This window comes from Bos indicus, chromosome 24, assembly GCF_029378745.1.
Source record: "Bos indicus isolate NIAB-ARS_2022 breed Sahiwal x Tharparkar chromosome 24, NIAB-ARS_B.indTharparkar_mat_pri_1.0, whole genome shotgun sequence".
In the NCBI taxonomy this organism is placed as follows: Eukaryota; Metazoa; Chordata; class Mammalia; order Artiodactyla; family Bovidae; genus Bos; species Bos indicus.
The window spans coordinates 1,407,183-1,428,138 of NC_091783.1; the positions used below are offsets into that span (position 1 = coordinate 1,407,183).

General features: G+C 41.0%; 1 protein-coding gene across 5 annotated transcripts in view; it reads right to left on the bottom strand.

Annotated features, from left to right (window-relative positions):
- The window catches only part of ATP9B (ATPase phospholipid transporting 9B (putative)), a 151,452-nt gene extending 133,115 nt beyond the window's left edge, over window positions 1-18,337 (bottom strand). The window contains exons 1-2 of one of the 5 annotated variants that reach the window (XR_011563738.1): window positions 18,174-18,337; window positions 4,233-4,406 (exon numbers count right to left, since the gene is read on the bottom strand). Coding sequence is in view for 2 of the 5 variants with exons in the window: in XM_019986527.2 (XP_019842086.2) it covers window positions 4,233-4,406; window positions 18,174-18,295 (296 nt within the window). In the remaining 3 variants the exon portion in view is untranslated. Of the gene's footprint in view, window positions 1-889; window positions 989-4,232; window positions 4,407-18,173 lie in introns of those variants that run through there. The other 4 variants (XM_019986527.2, XM_070778626.1, XM_070778624.1 and 1 more) reach the window with 4 other exon arrangements.
- Between the last annotated feature and the right edge of the window lie 2,619 nt (window positions 18,338-20,956).

Below are 20,956 nucleotides of genomic sequence, written 5' to 3' on the forward strand. Positions count from 1 at the left end.
TGCTTTTGCACTCCAAACGTGCTGCAGGTTAACTGAGAGGGTAGAGGCCATTGAGATCCAGGAATAATCCCAGCATTTGATACAGGCCCCTTCATATGGAAATGCTACTCAGGGCTCCACTTTCACGGGACAAAGTGATTTTTGATAGGGAGTGAAATGTAAATCTCCTGAGAAAGACATTACTGCTCCACTTCCACCCCCAGAACTACATATCTGAGTGCATCACAGTAACTCATGTGGAGGACACTCAAACGTTTAGAAGACAGATCACAGAAAAAATTTTCAGAATCAAATTTGTCAGAGTTGGAATTTTTGCCAAATAATAAAAATGAGAAGGCAGATCTTAAGCCATGAAGAAATTAAAGCCAACTTAATCCCTGAAGAAGAACAATTTTAAAGTAAGCCTTACTATTCACAGAATCTACAAGTAAAAATACACAGAAATATCTAGAGCTCACTAATATTTGCTACCTTTACTACAATATTCACTAACATTTTCTTCTGCAATTAAACTAATTTTACACAACTTCTACTTTTTGATCCACCACCTAATAATTATAGTAACACAATTTTATAATGTCGTGTCATTGTGTTAGTCACTCAGTTGTGTCCAACTCTTTGCAACCCATGGACTGTAGCCTGCCAGGCTCCTCTATCCATGGAATTCCCCAGGCAAGAATACTGGAGTGGGGAGCCATTTCCTTCTCCAGGGGATCTTCCCAAGCCAGGGATCAAACCCAGGTCTCCTGCATTGCAGGTAGATTCTTTACCATCTGAGCTACCAGGGAAGTTATAATCCCTGGTATTTAGTAAATAAAAAGGTTAACGAATATTCAAAACTGGAAATCTATAAGAAATAAAGAAAATAAAACCAATGTAAGTTGCTAACCGTAAACTCTGTCCTGTAAGGTAGTTTTAATTTCTGTAACGATTTCCTGGTGCAGCAGGTGTCTCCTGAACACGAAATGTGGTCACGTCTCAGGTCACTCTGGTCCACATGGAAAGAGACACTCATGAGTAAAGCCGCCACGATGGCTCAGTCAGCTGTGCCCACTGGATCACCATTTCTTAAGATAAAGACTTTACATACATGTCGAGTGTATGTTACTCAGCTGTTTTAATTTCCCCAAAACATGGGTGTTTTTGCTGCTAACATCTATATTTTCAAATATATCTTCAGTAAGAAAAGGAATACTGCAAATGAAATCCCGAATGTGCCTATGTTCCATTTGGTAAAAACAAAACCCTGTAAGAGACCAAAAATAACTCAACAGTATACTCAGTGTTGTTAATGCTCACAATTCCTGGCAAATGTCTGACCGGGACGGATAAGTCGCCACTTCTACAGCACAGGCCTCCTTCGTGGAGCCCACACTGCAGACACGAGGCCACACTGTATCCTCACAGCTGCCTGTCTGTCCGTGCCTGCCCCCATGCCCTCAGTCTTCAGAAACACTGTCACCCAGGGATCGTCCACGCATAACAGACGCTCATTTCCACTGCAGGATTCCTTTGGGGGGTGTTCTCTACTGGCAGATGGCAAATCCGGACCTACTGCATGGAGACCACAAGGCCCAGTCCCAGCACTTCTCCCAGTCCATGGGGCAAAGAGGGAGGAAGGGCTTTGGCTCGTCAAGTCAGACTCTTCTTCAACTCCTAGCTTTCCCCTTAACTCTCATGACAGGGACTCTCAGTTCTTGGCTTCAACCATGGTGAGAACGTGCACCTCAGACGGCACCATGGGGTCAAGTCCGACTCCTTTCTCCACCCCACACTAATGAAGAACACATGTCACACCATCAGACAGTTCCACCCAAACCCATCCACTGCAGCTGTCTCCTCAACCGACAACACTGGCCCCCGTTCCCACCGTAACCACCGCCTCGCTTCCACAGCTGGTGTTGTAATGGCCAAGCCTCTCCCTGATGGACAAACAGTAATAGAATTATGCTAGGTTTGATACAAATGCATGATTATTGATCTTCCTTTGTTGATTACTGATGATCTCTACCAAAGCATGACCAACTTTCTCTTGTTTTTAGCCCTCATCTGTATCCCAGACACCTTCTAACTTAAATGAACGAATGGTCCCAATCAAGGATAAAAGTCATCTTCTCCAACATGATTTCACTGTTCCTCCCTTATTTTTTCTGCCACCTAAAAAAAAGGAGTATAAGCCTTCCTTTCCAAAACTGTCCTTTTCCCCAAGGTACCCACCCCTCCTTTCCCTGTCATAGGCCTATGCCACACGCCTACTGATGCTTTTAGGAGAGTCATCGTTGAGGGGCTTCCACTATCATAATAATTACAACAACGCTCAACCTCTATCTCTAGACCCTGCTTCTGGGTCTGACACAACTGTCTTAGACCAATCCAGTTCAAAACAGATTTATAAAAGGTACCACAGGTACCTCACACTAGTGAGAAGGGCCATCATTAAAAAGTCTATAAATAATAAATGCTGGAGGGCGTGTGGAGAAAAAGGAACCGACACTGCTGGTAGGAATGTAAATCGGTACATCCACTAGGGAGAAGAGTATACTGAAAGTCGCTCAGTCGTGTCTGACTCTACGACCCCATGGACTGTGGCCCACCAGGTTCCTCTGTCCAAGGAATTCTCCAGGCAAGAGTACTGGAGTGGACTGCCATTCCCTTCTCCAGGGGATCTTTCCAACCCAGGGATCATGCCCAGGTATCCTGCACTGTGGACAGATTCTTCACTGTTTGAGCCGCTGGAGATGCTCAGGGAGAACAGTATGGAACTGCAGGCAGATTCTTTACCATCTGAGCCACCAGAGACACTCAGAGAGAACAGTATGGAAGTTCCTTAAAAACTACCATCACCATATGATCCAGCAGTCTCACTCCTGGGCATGTATCCGGAGCAAACTCTAATTCAGAAAGATACATGCACACCAATGTTCACTGCAGCACTGTTTACAATAGCAAAGACATGGAAGCAACCAAAGTGTCCACTGACAGAGGAATGGATAAAGATGTGAGACATATATACAATGAAATATTACTCAGCCATAAAAAAGGATGAAATAATACCATCTGTAGCAACATGAATGGACCTAGAGATTATCATATTAAGTGAAGTCAGTCAGAGAAAGACAAATATCATGTGATAGTGCATATATGCAAAAGCTGAACAATGATGCAAATGAACTTATTTACAAAACAGAATCACAGATACAGAAGACAAACTTAAGGTTACCAAAGAGGATAGCAGGGGTTGGCAAGGAAGGGGGTAAATTCGGAGTTTGGGATAAACGTATACATACTACTATATATAAAACAGATAAACAACAAGAATACAACACAGGGACTATATTCAATACCTTATAGTAACCTATAATAGAAAAAATCTGAAAAAATACATATGTTTAACTGAAAAAACAAAAATACTAACAAGGAAGTATATAGGAAGATGTGTGTAGCTGTGTGCAAATACTAGGCTATTTTATGTAACAGACTTGCGCATCCATTGATTGGTAACTGCAGGGCTCCTAGAGGGCTTCCCTGGAGGCTCAGACGGTAAACACAACACAGGAGACCTGGGTTTGATCCCAGGGTCAGGAAGATCCCCTGCAGAAGGGAATGGCTATCCACTCCAGTATTCTTCCCTGGAGGAATCCATGAACAGAGGAGCCTGGTGGGCTACAGACCAGGGTCGAAAAGAGTTGGACACCTGTGAGTGATTATCACTCTCACTTTTCAGGGGTCCTAGAACCAATCCTCCACAGAGGCCATGGGGTACGTATAAAATTATAGATGGAAAAGAAAGGAACACAATTTATAAGTATCAATTTACAAATATCAATACAGTGACAAAAATCAATTCTACCATGTATTAATTACAGAGTCACTGTCTCCATCTTTTAAAGTGTTAGTCACTCAGTCGTGTCCAACATTTCACGATCCCATGCACTGGGGCTCGCCAGGCTCCTCTATCCATGGAATCCTCCAGGCAAGAATACTGGAGTGGGTTGCCATTTCCTTCTGCAGGGTTTAAACATTAAATCATCTGACAAGAAAAGTGAATTTGGCTTTCTGTCCCTTTTGGATTAGCACTGTTTGGTTTTGACTAAGGTTATTTACACTGTCCAGGATGTCATTTAGAGTGGCTTCTTTAGTTTGACATGGAAACAAATGTGCTGAGAAGCTAAGCTTATAAATAACAATGTAACCTCGCTGAGCAGGAGGTTAGGCAGCGAAGGGAGACAAACCTGGTACAGAGGAACTTCCATCCCCCGCAGACAAACCACTCCAGGCCTCTCTTTCTTCGGGTGATCCTAGCTCGTGGTAAAGTGTGGTAATCACTTTCGTCGTTCTCAAAGCCCTCTTCAGACATCATCAGTGGCATTTCATCCAAGTGGGCAGACTCATCCTCCAGCTGGTACCTGGAGAGAGGAAAGATCAGAGCACTGAGGTGGGGCAAGCTGTCTCCTGTCTACAGTAAGGGTTTCACTCAGGGTAAGAGCTGGCCCAGTTCTACTAATTACACTTTTCTTTTCTCCTCATATTAAGCCACATGAACCAAGAACATCCAGATGTACAAGCTGGATTTAGATAGAAAAGGCAGAGGAACCAGAGGTCAAATTGCCAACATCTGCTGGATCACAGAAAAGCAAGGGAACTACTTTTGCTTCATTGACTACACTGAAGCATTTGACTGTGTGAACACAACAAACTGTGGAAAAATTCTGAAGAGAGATGGGACTACCAGACCACCTTACCTGTCTCCTGAGAAACCTGTATGCAGGATAAGAAGCAACAGTGAGAACCAGACATGAAACAATGGACTGGTTCAAAACTGGGAAAGGAGTCTGTCAAGGCTGTATACTGTCACCCTGCTTATTTAACTTATATGCTGAGGACATCATGCAAAATGCCAGGCTGGATGACTCACAAGCTGGAATCAAGATTTCCGAGAGAAACATCAACATGACTTAGTGACTGAACAACAACAAAAATGCTTAGGTTGTAACTCATATTACCTATGCCTTTTGTTGTTTAGTCACTAAGTTATGTCTAATTATTTGTGACCCCATGGACTGCAGCACACCAGGCTTCCCTGCCCTTCACCATCTCCTGGAGCTTGCTCAAACTCATGTCCACTGAGTTGATGATGCCATCCAACCATCTCACCCTCTGTTGTTCCCTTCTCCTCCTGTCCTCAATCTTTTCCAGCATCAGGGTCTTTTCCAAAGAGTCAGCTATTTGCATCAGGTGGCCAAAGTACTGGAGCTTCAATTTCAGCATCAGGCCTTCCAATGAATATTCAGGGTTGATTTCCTTCAGGATTGACTGGTTGGATTGCCTTGCTGTCCAAGGACTCTCAAGGAGTCATCTCCAACACCACAGTTTGAAAGCATCAATTCTTCAGCACTCAGCCTTCTTTACAGTCCAACACTCTGATCCATACATGACCACTGGAAAAACCATTGTTTTCAGTAGATGGACCTTTGTTGGCAAAGTGATGTCTCTGCTTTTTAATATGCTGTCTAGGTTTGTCATAGCTTTTCTTCCAAGGAGTGTCTTTTAATTTCATGGCTGCAGTCACCATCCACAGTGATTTTGGAGCCCAAGAAAATAAAATCTGTTACTGTTTCCCCAACTATTTGCCATAAAGTGATGGGACTGGATGCCATGATCTTAGTTTTTGAATGCTGACTTTTAAGCCAGCTTTTTCACTCTCCTCTTTCACCCTCATCAAGAGGCTCTTTAGTTCATCTTTGCTTTCTGCCATTAGAGTGGTATTATCAGCCTATGTGAGGTTGTTGATACTTCTCTCAGCAATCTTGATTCCAGCTTGTGATCATGCAGCCCAGCGTTTCTCATGATGTACTCCGCATATAAGTTAAATAAGCAGGATGACAATGAATAGCCTTGATGTACTCCTTTTCCAATTTTGAACCAGTCTGTTGTTGCATGTTTGGTTCTAACTGTTGTTTCTTGTCCTGCATACATGTTTCTCAGAAGTCAAGTAAGGTGGTCTGGTATTGCCTCCTCTTTAAGAATTCTTCCAGTTTGTTGTGTCCACACAGTCAAAGGCTTCAGCACAGTCAATAAAACAATAGTATAATTAAAAAAAATTTTTTTCTATAGTTATTGTTGATAACACCCTGCTCCCTGGCAGCCAAGAAACCACTGGCAGATGGATATTCCCTCATCACTATGCACACCCCCAGCCTGCCAAGCTAATTCCTACAATGCGGTCTTGCCTGAACTTACCATGAGGCCCTTTCCTCTTGTCGTCCTGCTGGCTGCCACAGAGAGAGTCTGCACCCTGACACACAGGGCAAATTCACTCAAGAGAGTGAATATGGGGAGTGGGCTGCTCAATTGGACAGCCAGAATATTGGGGAAAGAACCCCTGAAGGCCTCTTAGACTAGAAGCTCAGGGAAACGGATGGCTGATGTTTATTGAGTCCTTACTATGGCCAGGTACAATGTAGATCTGTAATCTGCATTATCAAAGAAGAACATCTTAAAAGAAACAAGCAACTAGGGGGAATAAATGCAGCGTATAACAGAAAAACAATGCTATATAGGCAGTTCTCCCAAATCGATAAAAAAGCAAATGCCTCAAACGACAGATGAGCAAAGACAATTCACAAAGGAAAAAAAAACAACTAAAAAAATCACGTTCCACCACATTAGGAACTCCAACGCTTTCAACACACACTCGAGTGCCCACTACGTGCTAGCAGTGTCCCCGCGGGTACAGAAGCAGAGAGGCAACAAAGCCCCTGCGATACACAGCTCAGGGACTCACAGACACTGAATGGGAAAAGTGCTAGGAAGACAATTAAGGAAGTGATAAGACTGGAAGTGACAGGAAGGGTTTTCCTGGATCATCAAGGAAGCTGAGTCTCAACAAGTGACACCTGGATGAAAAGCAGCCAACCACACGAAGGTCTAGGAAGGCAGAGAAGGGGCTGTGGAGCTTGGAGGACCGCAGGAGGGGAGAGAGCCAGTGTGGCTGGAGTGAGTGAGCCTCATGGTCTGGGGAACGAAAATGAAGTGCTCAGTGAGCAGAGGAAGGCAATGAAAGTTTTCAAGCCTGGGAATGATTTTCGTTTTCAAAAAGGACTCTTAAAACATGCAAATTAAAATAACTGAAAAAAATTAATTCTTAACATCTGGCATAGCCAACAGTCTTGGATAACCAGGCACTCTTAATTGCTATAAGAAAGTGAACAACTTTTGGGAGAATAATTTGTGAAGATGCATCAAAAGCCTTTTTCTTTTTTTATAATGTAATTTAACTTTAACCACAGGTTCTAATTATCTCATGAAAATTAAAAATATATGTAAGATATATCTACAAAGATGATGATCACCATGCTATGCTAGTCACCTAAAACGCATGGAAAAACCTTCATATCAACAATTAAAGCTGCTTAACTCATGATGGAATACCATATCATCACTAAAACCAAGAAGGCAGAAGACCTCTGCTTAAAGCAAATGTCTGGAGAAGCAGCAGTCAATACTGACACCCGTCTTGAACACTTCACTCCCCTAATCAAAGGGATACTTGTCTTCATCTCTCATCGAATCCACAAACAACTCCAATTACTCTCAATTCCACCATGGAATATCCTTAAAGCAAGCCACCTATCACTTTAGATGATTTAGGCAAAAAGTACACAATCTGAAACAGAATTAATATTTTTCCTCTCAAAAATTCCTTTTTCTTACTTTTGTGTAAAAGCACCTCTTTTAAAAGTCAACCAGAAAATGGATATTTATACAAATTGCAATTAAAATTCAAACCACCACTTACAGATATTATAACATAGTATACAAAATGAGATTTTTAGTCTTTTTCATTAAATTCTTTTAGTGATTATGCTGCATTTTAGCAAAAGTCACAATCTTATCATGTTTAATGCTAGAAAAGCAGTACAATGAGAGTCTGAAAGATAATGAATATAAGCAGCATCATGTTTAGTAACCTCAACTTCAGAAAGTGAGCCTTTGAACTGGCAAGCAATTTATTCCATTTCCAAAGCAATTTTCCTATTGTATTGAAAATTTTACCTCAGTATTTAAAAACAATAAGATGATGAATAATGGATTTTTTCAGAGACAAGATAAGCAGAGAATCTTAAGTGTCTTTGTTGCCTGGTGTCATACACACTTAATTGGTTTGTCACTCAAGAAAAATCAACGTTTCCAGCAATTAAGTATAATTCTGGAAACATATTTTTTTTAAATGAGTAAAAACAATGTGAACAAAGGACAGAATGGATGATCCCCAACCCAAGAGTCCACCATGCTAAGAACTGACGACAGCTCTCTCCACGGCGGCCAAAGGTTTAAAAAACCAGGAACTTTCAACAAAACATTCAAGTACTGGAAGGCACATAATTTACATGTATCCAAGTAAAAGTAGGTCAGCACAATAACTATCTTAAACTCACATTTTTATCTTAAGTCCAACAGCCTTATTGTTTCCATTTTGATGAGAAACATTTCTGAGAAGTCAACTGATATTAAAGGGAGAAAAACACTTAAAATACGCCTACTGCTTAAACCTTCTTTAAGAAAAATAAACACTCCCTCTCTGCCTACATGTTAATAAAGCAGAAAAACAAGGCAATGAAATGCTATAAAAAATGTATATTTTCTTCATCAGGTACAGCTTCCAAGTTCAACTGTGTTGCGATGAGTCATTAATAAGCAGCAAAACTGTATGAACTAGTGAGAAATTAGAACTCCTTTCCTCCTACAACAGCAGAGGAGATGAACAGGGGAATAGTTTTAAAAAACAAAAAAAAATTAAAGGACCAGTGCTGGAGCAGCACGCCTTGACATCAGGAGCAAAAATAAGCAACAAGGACAACAGTCAGGCTTTACTGACCTATGATTCCTCTTATAGAATGTTCTATAAAAACTGAACACCAATTTCTTGAATAAGAAATTACACCAACACTATACATATATTGAGACAAACTTCTGAATTAGTTAATGGTGCATACATGCTAAGTCACTTCAGTCATGTAACTCTTTGCAACCCCCTAGAGCCCATCAGGCTCCTAGGTCTATGGGAATTTCTAGACAAGAATACTGGGTTGAGTTGCCATTTCCTCCTCCAGGGGATATTCCTGACCCAGGGATTGAACCCATGTTTCTGTCTCCTACACTGGCAGGCGAATTCTTTACCACTAGCCTCCAGAATTAATGGTACAATATTTAATGTATGTAAATGCCAATCCAGAAATTTACAGACAAGCAGGACAGTTAAGCTAAGGACACATACTCCAGCTGCCCAAAAGGTGCTATTCCAATCACCAACTCTATCTTCGTGCTAATACTGTCAGTTTAGAAAGTTAAGAAAAATATTTCTATTTTGGTTAAGTATAAAGAATTTTATAAACTTGCATGAAATAGTTCTTTTAAAGGAACTGCTATGTATTATAAGAATATGTCTCTGATTCCAAGGAATCCTGGACCTTGGTACTTTGATAAATGCTATCTTAAGAATCATTCTGTACTTTAAAAAAAGCTTTTAATTACAGACCATCACAGAAAAGGAAAACAGTAAAATATCTATTATCATAATAATTGTAAAACTTTTTAGATTCATAGAAAAATGTGTGTAGACACTCAATGAGAAAACACTGAAAAAAAAATTGTATTTCCTCTACCAAGAAACACACTAATATTTTAGAGATAATCAGACAATAGCCATCTGTTCTCAGCATGAGTCTCTTTTTAAAAGAGACTGATAAAACAGAAGACTTAAATAAGGTGTGTGTGTGTGTGTGTGTGTGTGTGTGTGTGTGTTAGTTGCTTAGTCGTGTCTGACTGTTTGCAACCCATAGACTGTAGCCCACCAGGACCCTCCGTCTATGTGATTCTCCAGGCAAGAACACTGAAGTGGGTTGCCATTTCCTTCTCCAAAAGGAACTACAGAAAGAAAGAAAGTGAAGTCGCTCAGTCGTGTCCGACTCTTTGCAACCCCATGGACTGCAGCTTATCAGGCCCCTCCATCCATGGAATTTTCCAGGTAAAAGTACCGGAGTGGGTTGCCATTTCCTTCTCAATTAAATAAGGTCCACAGCTTTAGAGCACAACACCAACTATTGTCCAGTTGGTGTTGTCCAGGATACAACCAAAATCACTCATACCAAAACCCAATAAACCTCAACCTGAATGAGAAGAGACTCAAAAGATACTAACATGAAAAAGATTCAGATGCTGAAATTATCTAACTGGAGTTTTAAAACAGTCATCATCAAAGTGTTTCAATGGGCAATACAAACATGCTTGAAACATAAGAAAATATTAGAAAAACTAAGCAAAGAAAGAGCTAATATGAATTAGAATCAACTAGAAAATTTGAAACTAGAAAAAAAATAAGACTTAAAAACTGAATGGACAGGCTCAGCAGCAGAATGAAGGAGACAGAGAAAAAAATCAATGAGCTTGAAGATGGAACAACAGAAATCACCCAATCACCCAATCTCAACAGAAAATGAACAGAACTCCTGACCAAGTGGGACTAAAAGAAAAGCTCTCACAAGATGTCACTAGAGTATCAGCAGAAGAGATGAAAGATTGTCCAAATATAAGCATTCAAATAAATAAATGCTGAAAACTTCTAACTGACAAAAGATTCAAGAAACTAAGTGAAACAGTATAAACTCAAATCTGTGCTAAGGCCCATAAAAAATCAAACTACTGAAAACCAAAGACAAAGCTTGAAATTAGTGAGAAATACTGCACCAACAATGGAAATCATTCCAATGACATCAGATTTCTCATCAGAAATCATGGAACCCAAAAAGAAGTGACATAACATTTTTCAAGTGCTGAGAGAACTGTCAACCTGAAACTGCATATATGATGAAAATATCCTTACAGAATGAAGGGGAAATAAGACATCCTCAGATGAAGAAAAACTAAGAGATTTGTTTTCGGCAGACCCATCCTCAAAGTATAGCCAAGGAATTCTTAGAACAGAAACAAGAAAATAGTTTTGGTATACCAGGAAATAAGAGAACAACAGAAGTAGCAAAAATATTATAATAAGGTGTCCCTCTCCTCTTATGTTTTCTAAATTATGTTTGAGAGATAAAGCAAAACTTCTAACATTGATGAGCAGTTCTAATTGTATGTAAGGGAAATACATAACTACTTTCGTATATGTAAAACTTACATATAATTTTACACGACACAAGCATACCTCAGAGATACTGTAGGTTCAGTTCCAGACCACTGGAATAAAGCAAATATGGTAATAAAGTGAGTCAAATAAATTTTTTGGTTTTCTGGTACATACAAAAGTTATGTTCACAATGTATTGAAGTCTACCAAGTGTGCAATAGCATTATGTATTAAAAAAAGTACATGCCTTAACTGAAAAAAACTTTATTGCTTAAAAATGCTAACCATCAACTGACAATGCAGGGTTGCCACAAACCTTCAATTTGTAAAAAAAAAACAAAAAAAAAAAAAAAAACCACAATCCTGCAAAGCACAATAAAACAAGGTATGCCCATAGTTACATTACCAGTGGTGGGAATAAAAGGATGTAAGGTATACACTTTACTTTTTATTTTATTATACACTTTACTCAAATTGACGAAATATCAACAGGAGCACACAGTGATGAGTTATGCATGTGTAACATAACATGTAGAACTACTGCTACAGTGTTCATACAAAGAGACCCATGTAAAACACCACAAGTAAATCAAAACGGAATTCTAAAAAATGCTCAAGTGACTGTTAAAAAAGGCAGGAAAAAGAAAAGAGAGAAACAAAAGACAGAAAACAGAAAGTAAAATGGCAGGTGTAAGCCGTAACTGATCAATCACTACACTGAATGTAAATGTTCTAAATGCATCAGCCTAAGGACACACGACGGCAGAGTGGATAAAAAGTATAACCAACCACATATCAACGAAGAGAAACTCACTTTACTAAAAGCAGGTTGAAAGTAAAAGGATGGAAAATTATGTGCCAGGCAAATATCAATCCAAAAAAAGCAGGAGTGGCTATAATAATGTCAGTAAAGCAAACATCAGAGCAAAAAAGTTACTAGCGACAGACAGGGAAATTTCATAATAATAAAAATGTCAGTCCATCAAGAATATAAGCAATTCCAACATGAATGCACTAAAAATAGACCTGCAAAATATGTGAAGCAAAAACTGATAAAACTATAAGGAGAAACAGACAAATCCATAATTACAGTTAAGAGACTTCAACTATCCACCCTCAGCAACCAGACAGTAAACCAGCAAGGAGAGAAGAACTCAGCACCATTAAGTAACAGGCTCTAACTGCATTTCAGAACATTTCACCCAACAACAGCACAAAGCACTTTCTTTTCAGGAGCCCCAGGATTTCTACTGATATAGATCATATCCTCAGTCACAAAACAAACTGCACCAAATTTAGAATAACTGAAATCATACAAATTGTGTTCTTTGATCACAAAAAAAATCATGCTAGCAGGTAACAGTAAATTTTCCAAAGTCACTTCTAAACAATCCACTGGTCAGAGAGGATGTCTCAGAGAAAATCAAAACACAAAAATTTGTTGGACACAGGTAAGTCAGTGCCAAGAGGGAAATTTACAGCAATAAGTATTTACATTAAAAAAGAAGAAAAGTCTCTAATTAATAATCCAAGATCTCACCTTAAGAAATGAGAAGAGAAAAACGAATATAATGTAAACAAAGAAATTAATGAAGTTGGAAAAAGAAAACTAGTAAAACATAAGTAAAGTAAAAGATGGATCTTTGAAAAGATCAAATCTCTAGCAAGAACGAACAACAACAAAAAAAGTAAAGGCACAAACCACCAACATCTGAATGAAATAACAGCAAAAAGAAAATAGGGGAATACTACAAACAAGTCTATACACATAAATACAGCAACTTAGCTAAAATGAACCAACTGGTCATGAGCACAAACTATCACCATTCACCAAATATAAAACAGATCCTTTGAATAGCTCAATAACTATTCAAAAAACTGAATTTTAAATTGAAACACCCTAAAAAGAAATCTCCAGGTCCAGATGGTTTCACTGGAAAATTCTACCAAACATTTAAAGAAGTAACACCAACTTTACAAAATGTCTTCCAGAAAGGGAAAGAGAAGAAAACACTTCCCCACTCATCTCCTGGGGCCAGGAATCAGGGTAAAGTCTGGCCATCACTGCCACTCTACTCATGGAATTTAAGGTCTAATGAGAAGATGAGCAATTAGTCAAGTGCACTCTATGCTGTGAGGGGAAGCAGAGTGCTGTATGAGCCTGGCAGGAGCATCTTGTTCTGTTCTGGCTAGGGATGAAATCAAGGAAGGTATTAGAAGGACACCTGATGTGAAGAACTAACTCATTGGAAAAGACCCTGATGCTGGGAAAGATTGAAGGTGGGAGGAGAAGGGGGCGACAGAGGATGAGATGGTTGGATGGCATCACCAATGTGATGGACATGAGTTTGAGCAAACTCTGGGAGTTGGTGATGGACAGGGAAGCCTGGCACGCTGCAGTCCATGGGGTCACAAAGAGTCAGACACAACTGAGTGACTGAACTGAACTGAATTAGAAGTCAAGTCATTTCAGATGTTGACACAAGTCAGGAATACAGTCACTGTAATAATGGAGATTTGTAAATACAAGAAATAGTTAAAGGAGTACAAAGTAACTGCCAGTGGAATGAGAGGCTGGGGAGAAGGTGACTGGTAGAGAGCAACAGTGACTATCATAAGCCTTTCACCACCAGTTAACTTTTTAAACTATACATAAATGTCACCATGATAAAATACAACCAAAACCAACTTCACAAAATAATACAGGAATACAACTTTTAAGTCACAATCCATTTCTCTCTGTTTCTCTTCCCTAAAAACAACTATCAATCAATACGAACCTGGAAATAAAGCAAGAGCCAACCAGGAGAGCTCTGGAGGGTGGTGAGAATACAGCAATGAGAGGAAGAGAGCTGGGCGGACTGGGGACCCAGAACCAGAGGAACACAATGGGAGGACACCTTATGAGACCCTACCCAACAGAAGGACACAGGCCCAGCACAGCCTACTCCATCCTAGCAAGAAAAGGCAGCCCAGGAAGGCCCTCGCTCCCCTGAGAGTCCACCACCAGCAAGACAAGACTGACAAGTGGCCTTAGGAGGTACTGTCCCACCCCACCAGCCTGAGACTCCCACATCCCACCCAGGGACACGGGGGCATCCAAGTGGCACTGGTTAGGGCCCCTGCCACAAAAAGAGGTTAGAGGCCTCAGACATCAAGGCCTTCCTTGATGTCTCCATGTCCCGTGAGCCTGAGACTCCCCTCTCTCACTGGAGTGGGGGTGGGAGGGTGGGGTGAGGCCGGGGCAGGCAGCATCAACAAACACAGAAACAGCCACTCAGGAAATGGCTTCTATCCATGGCCTGAAATTCTTCTCATCTTCCTCAAGTTGCCACAGCAGCCATGGGCACAAGCAATAACGATTCAGCCACACAGAGCCTCTTGGCCACAGTGGTGCTGAGTCTCCTCTCCCACCAAGACACACCAGGGAAGTCAGGGGGCACAGATGGAGAGGAGACAGCTACAGCCACTGTCCATCCAACAGAGTCTCATCATCCACATGGGATGACACCATCACCTCTCACCAAGAGACCCTGAGCCTGGGGAAATCCCTTCTCCTCGGCAGCATAGAGAGAGACAAGTAAGAGTTCTGGTAGCACGACATAAACCAACAGACCAAAAATCAGCACAGAGGCCCTGTGAATTAAACTGTCGTTGGAACTGAGGCCAACAAAGGCAGGCCAGGACCTATGTGCTAAATCTAAACAGGATTATCATCTGCTAGAATTAAAGATACCAATATGGCCCGCATTCTCCTAATATTAAAAAAAAAGTATCAAGGAAACAATCAAAAACTATCCATCATCCAAAGAATCAAAACACTGACAATGTGAATTAGAAAAGACAACCAACTGACATCAATCCTAAGATTAACTCAGATATAGAATGGTGTAACAATTATTTCAAGCACCAAACATAAAAATGCTTCAACAATCAATTTCAAATTCTCTTCAAACAAATGGAAATTATAAAACTTAAAAATACAACATTAGAAACAAAACCTCACTGGATGGGATCTATGTGAAAGTGAAAGTCACTTAGTAGAGTGAAAATGACAGATGACAGAATTAGGGAAATTAAGAACAAATAAATAGTATTTACACAGTCTGAACACAGAGAATAGACACGGGGGGGAAAAAGCCTAAAAGAATTAGGTAAAACTAATAAAAGATCCAGCATCTGTATCACTGGAGTCCTGAAAGTGGATAAGAGAGAGGTGTGCATGAAAGAGTGCTTGAAGAAATTATTACTAAAAACTCCCTAAATTTGGTGACACAAAACCCAACAGATTCAAGAAGCTTAGCGGCTACCAAACAAGTTAAACTCAAAGAAATCATACCAAGATACTTCATAATTAAACCTTTGAAAACTAAAGACAAAGAAAAAACTTGAAAGCAGCCAAAGAAAAATGATGCATTACCTATGGAGAACATCAATTTGAATGACAGCGGACTTCTAATCAGAAACTATGAAAGCTGAAAGGAAGTGGAACAAGAGTTTTCAGGTACTAAGATATATCAACAAGAATTCTCTATCCAATAAAAACTATCTTTCAGAAATAAAGGAGAAATAAAGACATCATAATATGAAATCTTAAGACTGCCTATAGGAAGGTCCTAAAACAAAAAGGAAATTAAAAAAAAGAGAAACCTGGAACAGCAGGAAGGAAGAAAAAAACGAGTAAAAATATGGGTACGTTCAATAAGCTATCCTTTCATCACAAGTCTTATAAACCATACTTGATAATTTAAACAAAAAGTTTAACACCATCAGATACTCAGGACATGATTTTTTGTGAAGTTAATTTGTGCTTTTATTTGCCAGTCTAATTTAACTATAGTGACCTGCAAACTTTTTTTTATCTAAAAAATACATTTTACAACACAATCCAACAAACACACATACATATATAAGGACATGACACTTAAATTGCATGGGGGGAAAGCGAAGTAAAGGAACCAAAATTTGTGGAAAACAAGTTTCCACAAATCACTCCATATAGTAAATACTGGTATCAATACACTACGGTGATACCCAGAGCAAACACTACAAAAACTATACAAAGGCCTACCCTAAAAAACACTATAGCGATATCACAAAAACATTCAAGCAAAAGGAAGGCAAGAAGAGAAAGATAAGAAACAGAAAAACAGATTAATAAAGTGGCACACTTAAACACTAATGTATCAATAATCACCATGAATGGCCTAAATATACCAACCAAAAGACAGAGATTGGCAGACTGAATAATGGAAAAACATGATCCAGCTGCAACCCACTTCAAATTCAACACAGATAGGTTGAATGCTAATACGATGCAAACATTTATCCACAAAAAGCAGAAGTGGCTACACTAGTCTACTAAAGGAGACTCCAGAGCAAAAAAAGTTACCAGAGACAACAATAAAAGAAATATCTGCCTGAAGACATAGGGATCCTAAACGTATATATACCACATTCAGTGAAGTCGCTCAATCATGTCCGACTCTGTGACCCCATGTACTGTAGCCTACTAGGCTCCTCCATCCATGGGATTTTCCAGGCAATAGTACAGGAGTGGGTTACCATTTCTTTCTCCAGGGCATCTACCCGACCCAGGGATTGAACCTGGGTCTCCCGCATTGTAGGCAGACGCTTTTACCGTGTGAGCCACCAGGGAAGCTTTAAAATGTATAAGGCAAAAACCGGCAGATGAGAACTTTGAGGGAAATCTATTGTGAAAGAGGTGGCACATTTTCAAAGATATCTCCTAAAATCAACTACTTAGAAGACTACTAACACAGTTACTCTTATAGGTAATGACAGGGAAGAAAGGAGAAACCATACCTCTCCATTTCAGGGCCGAACACTAAAAATGGGCTCCTTACTAACTCCTCCAGTACCCTCAACAATTCTACAAGAAAAAATATTGCCCCCATTTTACAGCAGACAAAATTAGGGCTTACAGTTTAAGTTAACGAAGATCAAACAGCTAGTATGTAAATGAACCAAGATTCAATTCAGCTCTGAAACATTATAATAAGTACTCTTTTGACTATAAAGTGAGAAAGTGAAGTCGCTCAGTCATGTCCGACTCTTTGCGACCCCATGGACTGTAGCCTGCCAGGCTCCTCTGTCCATGGGATTTTTCAGGCAATAGTACTGGAGTGGGTTGCCATTTCCTTCTCCAGGGGATCTTCCCAACCCAAGGACTGAACCCGGGTCTCCCGCATTGTAGACAGACACTTTACCATCTGAGCCACCGACTATATGGCCTCTCAAACAGCACAAACCAAAAATTATTCTAAAACTTGAATCCTGAAGCAACCGGGTACTAAAATCCATACCTCTTCTGTGTGCTAAAGGCAAATTGCTTCTACAATCCTTCAGAAATAAAAATTTAACAACTATTTCCCCTTTTTATAGGTTTCTTTCCTTAACCATATCATATCATATGTACCATATGTATCATAGGGGTAGTCTTCCGTTTGGGTAAGAAGTTAAATACGAACTAAATCCAACTAGGGTATGAGATTTCCATTTTAAATCAAAGGTCTCCACTTTTATATTCTACCACTTTAATAACTGTGCTCACATGAAACAATTCAACCTTTCTGAATCTCCGTTTTCCCATTGTTAAAGAGCAAAAATTCTTGTCAACAAAAGGTACTTTGTAGATATGTTTAAGTAAAAAGTGTTCTCAGGAAACAAACTGAAATGTCTTCACGTGGTCTTCCACTTGTGAAGTGACTCCCAACAAGGTCTGCATTTCTAAGCCTGACTAGTTGTGTCTGCCATCTTCACGATCTTCCGGAGACGCTCAAGTTTCGGAGACTAACAACTGCTAGACGGGCGCCGTGGGACCCATGCTGCCTGCGCTGATAGAGGCAGCAGTCCCTGAACCCGAGACAGCCCCCTCTCTCCGCCGAGCAGGGCCGGGGCGCTCCGAGGCGGGGGTCCTCTCGCAGCGCAGACGCCCTGCCCAGGTCCGGGCGCGCCTGGGCGGCCCCTGTCGGGCCGGCGAGGAAGGGCGCCGGGGCGGGAGGCTGGGGCGGCCCAGTCGTTACCTGCTGGGCCTGTCGGCCCCCGGCCCGGGCCCCGCTGAGCTGAAGTAGGCCGCGCGTTTACGGTTGGCCGCGGCCACGGCCGCCGCGCTGCGCACCGGGTACAGAGGGATCTGGTCCGCCATCCTCTGGCCGCCACCTTCCCGCCCCTCCCCGATCCCTATCGGTTCACCGCCTTTCCCCGCCCTCTCCCCTCAGCGCCAACCCGGCTGAGGCACCGCCCGCGCGCCCTGCCCCTCCACCGTGCGTCGAGGCCTGATGGCGTCACCACTTGTCGGGGCCCGATGATGATGCCACCGCGAAGGTGAGGCGCGGGGGGCGGAGGCTTCCAAGGCCCCGCCCCTGGCGCGACAGGGCCCGGTGACGTCATTCTGCGGCGAGGGCGTGAGAGGGAGGTGGCGGCGTTTAGTGGCCCAACTCCGTCGGCGACCAATGACGTCCCTGGGCGGGGAAGGCCCGAGCGGAAGCCGTTTGGTCCAAGCTAGGCGGGAAGCAGGCCTTTCCTGAGCGCTCCTGGGCCGAGGCGCTGACCTGTTGGTCTGGAGTGCGGCGGATGCTGCCCGGCCCCTGTGCCCCCCTGAGGAGGCCTTCTTGAGAGCCAGATGGAGGGCACTGAGGGCCTTGCGGCATGAGAACCTGGCCCACCTTAGCGCAGTGCGCAACCTGCGCGCCCCGCCCGTGCGCACCGGGTGACGAATGAAGCTGGTGGCCAGCGCCTTTTGCCACAATAGCGTGACACTCTTGAGTGTCCAGCTAGATAACCACCCTCAACAGCTGACACTGTTACACCAACCAACTAGATAACCACTGTCAACAGCAGACATTGTTTACACCAACCGGCTAGATAATGATTTTCAACTGACATCGTTAACACCAACAAGCTGGAACCACTCTCAACAGCTGACGTTGTACTCCAGCTACATAACCACTCCCAACAACCCTAAAGGGTGTAGTTTATTGTCCTACAGGCTTTAACCACTTTTATATATAACCCAGATATCCCACCCTAACATTCCTGTGTTAAATCGCCTCTAAACACATAGGTCCTGAAATACTCTGAGCAGCTCTTAATATCTTTCACACCATATCTTCCATCTTAATTACTTGAAAAAAATTTTGTCACATCTTTGTTATATATCTTCACGAACGTTGTTTTACCTCTCAAAAATTATAATTTAGCAAAAAGGCAAATTTTTAAATATTGAAGAGCTTCCTTATGTATTTTTAAAAATGGATGACAGGTTATCAAATGGTGGAATTTAAATGCCATTCCATGCATATGAAAGAGTGATGTCACAGTTCTGTTTTTAAATGTAAACACTTACTTAAATGCCAAAGATGCATCATTTGTAATTATCTACACTTACAATAAAAACTGCTATCAACACAAACTGTGTGAATGAATACATTTCCAAAATTACTTTAGGGAGTCAATGAGCAAAAAAGAACTTTGAAGATTGTGCCTGGCAGGCTACAGTCCATGGGGCTGCAAAAGAGTTGGATACAACTTAGCAACTAAAGAACAACAAATTGTAGTGATCAGTTAAAAAAACTACCACCAAAAAATGAATCTTGTAAAAATCCGTCTTTAAATATATCTTTTATAGGACAATTTTAACATTTATGATTTCTTACTGATGCTTTCTTTGCTTTGCTTTCATGGAACTCTCCCTTGAGAGAAATGCATTCTTTATCTCAACAGGTGAAAGTCTTAAGTGAAGTCGCTCAGTCGTGACCAACTCCTTGTGGCCCCATGGACTGTAGCCTACCAGGCTCCTCTGTCCATGGAATATTCCAGGCAAGAGTACTGGAGTAGGTTGTCATTTCCTTCTCCAGGACTCGATGGTTAGTGAAGTTAAACAAAAAGTCTCTGTACTGCCACACCCTCTAACATACATCTGGATTCAGAAGATCCCAGTTTCACTAAAACACATCATATTTCATTCCTTGAGTAGAAATACATTTTAAAGAAGAATGATTAAGTACCTTTATTATAAAAGAGAAAAATGTAATTACAACAATAAGGTTTTTTTTTTTTCAATTCACCACTTAAAGTGAAAATGTTGGTCACTCAGTCCTGTCCAACTCTTTGTGACCCCATGGGCTATAGCCCACCAGGCTCCTCTGTCCATGGGATTCTCCAGGCAAGAATACTGGAGTGGGTTGCTATTCCCTTCTACAGGGGGATCTTCCTGGCCCAGGGATCAAACCTGGGTTTCCTGCATTGCAGGTAGATTCTTTACCATCTGAGTCACCCCCAGATGGTAAAGATAGAGGGGGGGTGGCAGGAAAAACTAGAATAAGTTTTTTTTTTTTTCCAATTCACCACTTAAGGCTCTCACATTATAGCAAGTTCATAATTTAAAACTAATATATTTGTGAGGGGTAATTTATTCTAGCTTCTCATAGAATTCTGAATTCTTAAATTCTGAAAGAATTTAAGTCAACCACAAAAAATGTGTGTATGCATGAATATGAGTGGGTACACATATACATGGCATTTATTTTTTTGCTACATGCAACTTCAACCGTACTCAGGAAATCCTGATAACTTGAAAAAGAATTTCAGGTTGTTTGGAATCCGGCTGTTTAGATCAATGTAGAGTGTTCATAGTTTTAGAGCATTCATAGTTTCCTTTAAACCACTCATTCAATTACTGCTTTGTAATGAGCCATAGATGTTTCAACTATTCTATCAAAATGGGAAAAAATGTAGTTAATAATTTCTTGTGGAGAGTTTCAAAGGGTTAGCTAAAGAATAAAATGGAATCAAACTACTCTTTGGA